The sequence below is a fragment of the Psammomys obesus genome, unplaced genomic scaffold, assembly GCF_907164565.1.
Source record: "Psammomys obesus unplaced genomic scaffold, mPsaObe1.curated_primary_1811, whole genome shotgun sequence".
NCBI classification, from domain to species: Eukaryota; Metazoa; Chordata; class Mammalia; order Rodentia; family Muridae; genus Psammomys; species Psammomys obesus.
This window is the reverse complement of record NW_026590654.1, coordinates 2043527-2050021: the sequence shown is the minus strand read 5'-3', so window position 1 is coordinate 2050021 and position 6495 is coordinate 2043527. Positions and strand designations below refer to the sequence as shown.

Genomic DNA, 6495 nt, shown 5'->3' with positions numbered 1-6495 from the left:
TTATTATTATTATTATTATTATTATTATTATTATTATTATTATTATTTCCTTTCCCTGAGTAGAACAGTCTAGACCACATTGAAGTGACAGTGGAAATCCTACTTCCTGGTGTTATTGGTGAGGTGTAGAGTTCTTCACTATTAACATATGATGTAGTCTGTGAGATTTTCCTAGATGCCCTTAGTCATGGTGACAATTCCGCTCTAATGCCAGTGTCTAGTGATTAATTGTGAAAGCATAATGGGTTCTTTCGGCCTTCCTCTACCCACTGAATCGATCATGTGGCTCACTGAAGCAATGGCTTCATTAATCCAGTTTTTTGAAGATAAGGTGTCCTTCTTTCTCTGTGTGCTGAAGGTTGACCGCAGTGCTCCCGAGTACCGTGCGCTGACGTGCACTTAGCGCAGGTGCACAGCTCTATAGTGCCAGTCTCCAGTCTTCTTACTGAACTTTGCCAGTCGTGCTCTTTTAATTATCCCTAGAAAAAGGTCTTTGCTCGTCATTTAGATTTGGAGAAATTTGTCTCAAACGTAAAAATGGAATTAGGATATAGATTTCCAGATTTCTGCCCAATTTACTGTACCACACTGTTTCTTTAGTGAACAAATATTTAATAGAACCTCATGAACAAACAAAACGAATCTAGGATTTTATTCTTTTGGTTGGCATGTTGTTTTCTCTCTGTATTATCTGTTCTACATTGCTATGATAAGGCAGTTACTTAGAAAAAAGGTCCTTTTAATTTCCAGTTTTCTAGTTCAAGGTCAGTTGGTCTTGTCTGTGGAGCTTCCTTGAGGACACTGGGTTGCAGTGGCAGGAGTGGGTGACTGAGCTACACCTGATGCTCCAGGAAGAAGAGGACTAAGAGACTAGGGACCTACAGTCTCTTTCAAGAATTCTAAAAGGACCTAAGAACTTAACCCTAGTTCCACCACTCAACAGCTTCACACTGCCCATGGGTTTTGGAAGGCTTTGCAGTGTCCAAACTTTAGGATCACCTAAGTTGTCTGTTATATTTACTTGCTGCTAAAAGCTCCATGGGACCCAGCTTTATTTTATTAGACAACTCCAACATTATTAAATATTCATAGCTGAAATGTAGACCATGTGCTTCTTCTGTGATTATTCTTTTCTTTTAAGATGATCTACAATAAAATACAAATTGACATTTACAAATGCAAATTGCCCATAATTTATTATTTTGCATAATAATGCTTGATGATTTAAACTGTAAGCTCTTGAGATTAAATGTTTCGGCTCAAATTTTACCTTCTTTGCCAACTTGCTGTGTGTCTCTGGGCAAGTTGCTTAAAATTGTACTTGAATCTTTGTAATCTGTAAGAATAGTTGATCTCAGGTGCTCTTGTGAGATGATCAGAGCACAGTGCTCTGCCTGTGGCAAATGTTTCATATAACTCAGTTGGGAGGACCATAAACTTAGTCATCTTTAAATTCCTCTTTTGTCCCTCCCTTCCTAACCACCACCCGACCACAGCAACATTGGCATCATTTAGGCAGTGAGCTTCAGGCTTATTTTGAAGTGGATATGTAGTGCAATAAATAACGTCCTTTGCTACATATGATTTTTGTATGTGTGAATGTATGTATGCTGAATGTGTGTCATTAGACACTTACTGTTGGTGTTGGCTATTTCACCCCATCCCTTTATGTACAAAGGCAAGGCCTTTCGAGAACCCGGAGCTCACTGACTGAGTTAGTCTAGCTAGCCACCTCACCACAGGGATCCTGTCTCTGCATTCTGAGTGCCAGGATCCTAGACAGTCAGCACACAATCTGCATGGGTTTTAGAGGGCCAAACTCTGGTCCTTGTGTTGATTCGACAAGTATTTTATCCTGAATCCATTTCCCAGCCATCCTGATTTTGTTCATCAGTCCTTACAACCTTCTGGGTTGGGAACATGGATCTGTAATAGATAGAGTGACCCTTGTAGCTTATGTCTGACCCTACATTCCATACTCAGCAATACCAAAAAGTTAAGATGTTGCTAGCTCCAAGTTTATTTCTGTGTATCCATTTTATATACTTATTATTCCTAATTAATGTCTACTTTCATCAGATTTTTTACGTGTAAGTGCTTTTTTCCCTGATGTATACATGGAGGATCTTTGAAAAACTGTTGTATGTTTCAGCTTTGCTTTCTTCCCCCTTTCTATATGAATGTGCCTTTATGATGACACTTACCTGGCAGAGGAAAGCCAGGCAAACTGTACAAAAGTATCTGGTGGGTATTAGTCCTCTGGTAAAGTAACTCTTTGCTCCAGAAGCAAAGATGACTAGTTAGGAAGATATCTTAGTTATTGCTAGGCAGATAGCAGAAGAGTGCAGATGGGTATCTGAATTAGGAACTGTGAATAATTTTTAACAGAATCTACTGCAGTTCAGAGTGACAAGGTAGAGTGACACCAAGGAAAACATTTATCATTAGTTAACTTTGTTCCATAGTTGATTGATTATCAGAGTACAGCATAATAAATGAACATTCCTCCTTTTAATAAAAATATTACTAGAATTATTCACTCTATAGTCCTCCTTTGATTTGTTTTTGAGTTTCAGATATTTTGTGTCATCATTTGATTGTGAATGATGGCATTAATGATGGAAATACTAAGCCAAGTAGATGGCTGTTACAAATGTCAATATTAGGAGGAACTATGTGTAATGGAAGTTTGGTTTCTTTAAAAAATCAGTTATGTTATGTAAACAGGTTTTTGTGTTAATCCCAAGGGTGGTATTTTGGTTTGTCTACAGCTGATAATAGCCTTGTGTGGCTTGGAGAGGAGCATAGTCTTTGCCAGCTGCAGTTAGTTTAATTCTGAGGACTCTGAGAGGGTATAAATACCAGAGCCCAGAGAGAGAAAAGAACGCTTCGGAAACACTTTGCCTCAGAGAAGGAAGAAGGCTGCTGCTGTGTTCACTGCTCTGCTGGTTAGCTGGACTGCTGGATATCCTGGCTATGAGACTGGAGTTGCCCCAAAGAACCTAATAACTTAGGAACTAAGTCTAAAGAGGTCTACAGCCCCTTTCCCTCAAACCTTCTTTCTCTCCTACCTAGGGCCAGGGGTCTGGAAGGGAGGTAGATATGTAATGAAACCCAAATAAAACAGCTTAAAAAGTGCTCTATGACCATGTGTGTACAGTCACTGGTATGAAAGGGTGTTATGACATTTGTGTCTCTGACTTGCTGTTTATGATCTAATGTATTCTAGATTGAATTTTTTTTGTGATGTTTTGTCCACTGTAAAGTAGCAGTTTAGCTTATATAACAAATACATTGAGTTAAGCAACATAAAGGCTATTGTTTGATGAGTCCGTATGTATCATATTTATTTATTTTTGCTTTTGTTTGTTTCAAGATAGGGTTTCTCTGTGCAGCCTTGGCTGTCCTGGACTCACTTCGTAGACCAGGCTGGCCTTGAACTCAAAAGAGATTCGCCTGCCTCTGCCTCCTGAGTGCTGGCATTACAGGCATGGCCACTACACCCGGCCCCATGTGTGCTTTAATTCTCATTGTGCCTCAGATGCTCTTTTGGCACCTAAAGGAAATTAATAAGCTAACCAATCTACCCACCCATTAACTAGCACCCAATCTACCCATACATTTCCTCTGGCAGGCTAGGCTTACTATATTTGCAATAGGGTTAGAATTTTTGCATACTACTCAGGTCAGAGCTACTTGCTCTAAATTTTATGTTTTGTCCATGCTATATTCATGATGTCTCTGTCTCTTTGTGTCAGTCTTTCTGTTTCTCTCTCACACCATAACCATTATTTAAAGTTCATTTAAGGTTTTTGTTAAGGCACAGTAATGACTGATGCTGATGTGTCCCCACTCCATGCTCTGTCCATAGTGCCATTTTGCTGGTAGGACCCTTTGAGCTGGCTCCATGTGCATAGCATGCACTGCTTTATCCAAAGGATAAAGAGCGAAATGAACAGCTTTGAAAGGCTGACCTCTCAGACTAAGGACAAAGATTGTTTGAAGGCATAGTGTCTACAATTAGATAGATGGTACACATTCTGGTTTGTCACATGTGGTCTTTGTTTCCCTTTGGTTAGTGCACTGGGCTGTGCAGGGCAGTTCTGCATGGGACACTATATAGCACAAGAATAAAAGTTTTCTTGATTTTGATGAAATTGACTTCTGGACTTAAAGGCATTTTCTGTGATAAAATACTGATTGACACCCCAGTTAAAGAGAATTTTCCAGGCCAGGAGGCTATTGCCCCATTGAGACTAGCTGGTTCTAGTAATCAGTTTTGTTTGTTTTGGGATCTGTTTTTGTCTATTATAGTTTATCTTTTCATAAAGCAATTTCTATACTATTATATAATTTGTTAAAATCTGAATTACATAAAATTTTTAATGTCTACTTTAAGAAGATGTCACAGAGCTGTTATTTACAATTTTCTGTGTTGTCCAGTGTAGTTGATATAACAGTAGATTATTGAAAAACAAATAATGAGAATTTTTGGCATATATGTTACTGGAGATCGAAGCCCAGGGTTTGATACAAACTAGACAAGCTTGTAACATGAGCTACATCCTCAGCATTTGGTTTTTGAAAATCAAGTCTTTAGTTGACTTCAAGCTTGATATCCCCCTGCCTCTGAGTGCTGGAGTTACAGGCATGTTACACCACATGTAGCTCATCAGACTCTTAGTGCTACATTTATGCCTCATTGCTAGTATCTTTTGAAGTTCTGCAGGGACAAGGCTGATCTGGAATTCTTACAGTTGTGTAGTTATGGCTATGTTTTACTTCTGAAAACCAACTGTGAGCTCCAGGTAGCAGACCTAAGCTCAAAGAACATGCCCTTGACTAATGCCAAAAATCAGTGGCTGCAGAGATGGTAGTTCAATGGAAAAAAAAAACAAAAAACATTTTTTTTATGAGTGATGTCCTGAGGTTATTGCATAGCAAGAAAAGAGAAGTAAACAATACAGAATTTAACTGATGTTGCATTTGTTTTTTGCATTAAGCAGAACTTCATGGCATATCTTGTTAGAATATAAAATTGTCTGTGCTTCTGAATGTAAGTGTTCACACAGAGGTCTGGAGTTTATTAAAACTCACCAAATGTTTTAACCTTGTCTTCTTACTTTGCATTATTTATCAGCTACCAAAAATAGATTAGCCATGTGTTAAAATGACTGTGTTCTTATCTCAGGTTAAGGAAAGTATAATGCATGCAACACTACCTCACAGAAAATTCTGGAAATGTGTGTGGTTTTTGTTGTTGTTTTTGTTTTGATCTTTATTCAATGTATCTAAGAGAATAGGGCTAGGGATGTAACCTAAGAATACGTACTGAACATGCACAAAAGCAGGCTCATCGCAAGCACTTGGGACAAAGAGAAGGAGGAACTGGGGACCTAGGAGCCATGATGCATATTCAGGCTGTATGCTGCCACTTCCAGGTGTACCTGGAGCCTGTTAGTGAACTTCTGTGCTTCCTTTTCCTTGTCTAGGTTAAATGAGGGATGATAATATACTCTTGCTGAATTATGATGCGTAAGTGAATTAATTTATATGACGTTTACAGTAATGCCCAACAAATAGAGACATAAGTTAATGTGTGCTTTTATATGTGTACAGTCTAGGTAGTCTCTCCCTATCCATGCAGACCAGATAGCACTGAGCAGTGATTGTGATTCTCATTGAAAAGCATGACTATATAGTTAGTTCTTGATTGTATCTTTAGTTTAAAAATGACACTGTAGGATTGAAAAATGGCAATAAAAAATGTTCCAAAATGACATTTGCCAAAATTAGTGCCTGAAGGTCACCTACCCTTTGCCTCTTGTGATTTTAAGAGGAATGAATGGTTAAGGCCCAAATAAGGTTAGATTAATTGTCCTTATATTATCTTGGTTTTGCATATTACTGACTTTAATGCTTTATTTTTTTTTTCTGGAAAGAACAGTTTTTCTGTTTATTTTAAAACTATCAGTTTTAAGACTTGTGATTATTAAAAAAGGAAAAATAAAGAAAGCCCTGATCATCTCAGCCTCATTAAGTGGCCTGGATTGAGTATCAGGTCATCAGAATATTTATTAGTCAGATAACCTAAAAGTTTCTTTTAAAAATTCACATGCTTAAAACTCCTTAATGGGACTAATGGCAGCTTTGGTCGTCCAGGAGTGGAATGTTATTGCCAGCATGACAGTGGAGCGGCAGTAATTCAACTCCAGTTCCTGATTAATGAGGTTAGTGACTTGTGTTTATTCCTCCTACTTGTAGCTGAAATTAGAACACATCTGCTTTTTCACATTGCTTGCATATACTCATATTTAAGTATTTGAACAAAAATGTACTTTCTTGTGAGTCAGATGTAGTCATAACTCATTTTAGGATGCCACCACAGATAGTCCTGTGAAATGTTTCTCGGAATACTGTTCCAAGTAAAATGGTGTGGGCACACCTAATGGTGTGCTTTAACTATTATGTTGAGGCTTTTGAAAGTTACCTAAC

The 6495-nt window shown here is 38.1% G+C and overlaps 1 protein-coding gene across 4 annotated transcripts in view; it reads left to right on the top strand.

The window, feature by feature from the left end:
- The window catches only part of Stxbp5 (syntaxin binding protein 5), a 144687-nt gene that overhangs the window by 31989 nt on the left and 106203 nt on the right, over nucleotides 1–6495 (top strand). For all 4 annotated transcript variants that reach the window (XM_055608057.1, XM_055608056.1, XM_055608055.1 and 1 more), the window contains exon 3: nucleotides 6149–6230. In XM_055608057.1, the coding sequence (XP_055464032.1) occupies nucleotides 6149–6230 (82 nt within the window). The remainder of the gene's footprint in view (nucleotides 1–6148; nucleotides 6231–6495) is intronic.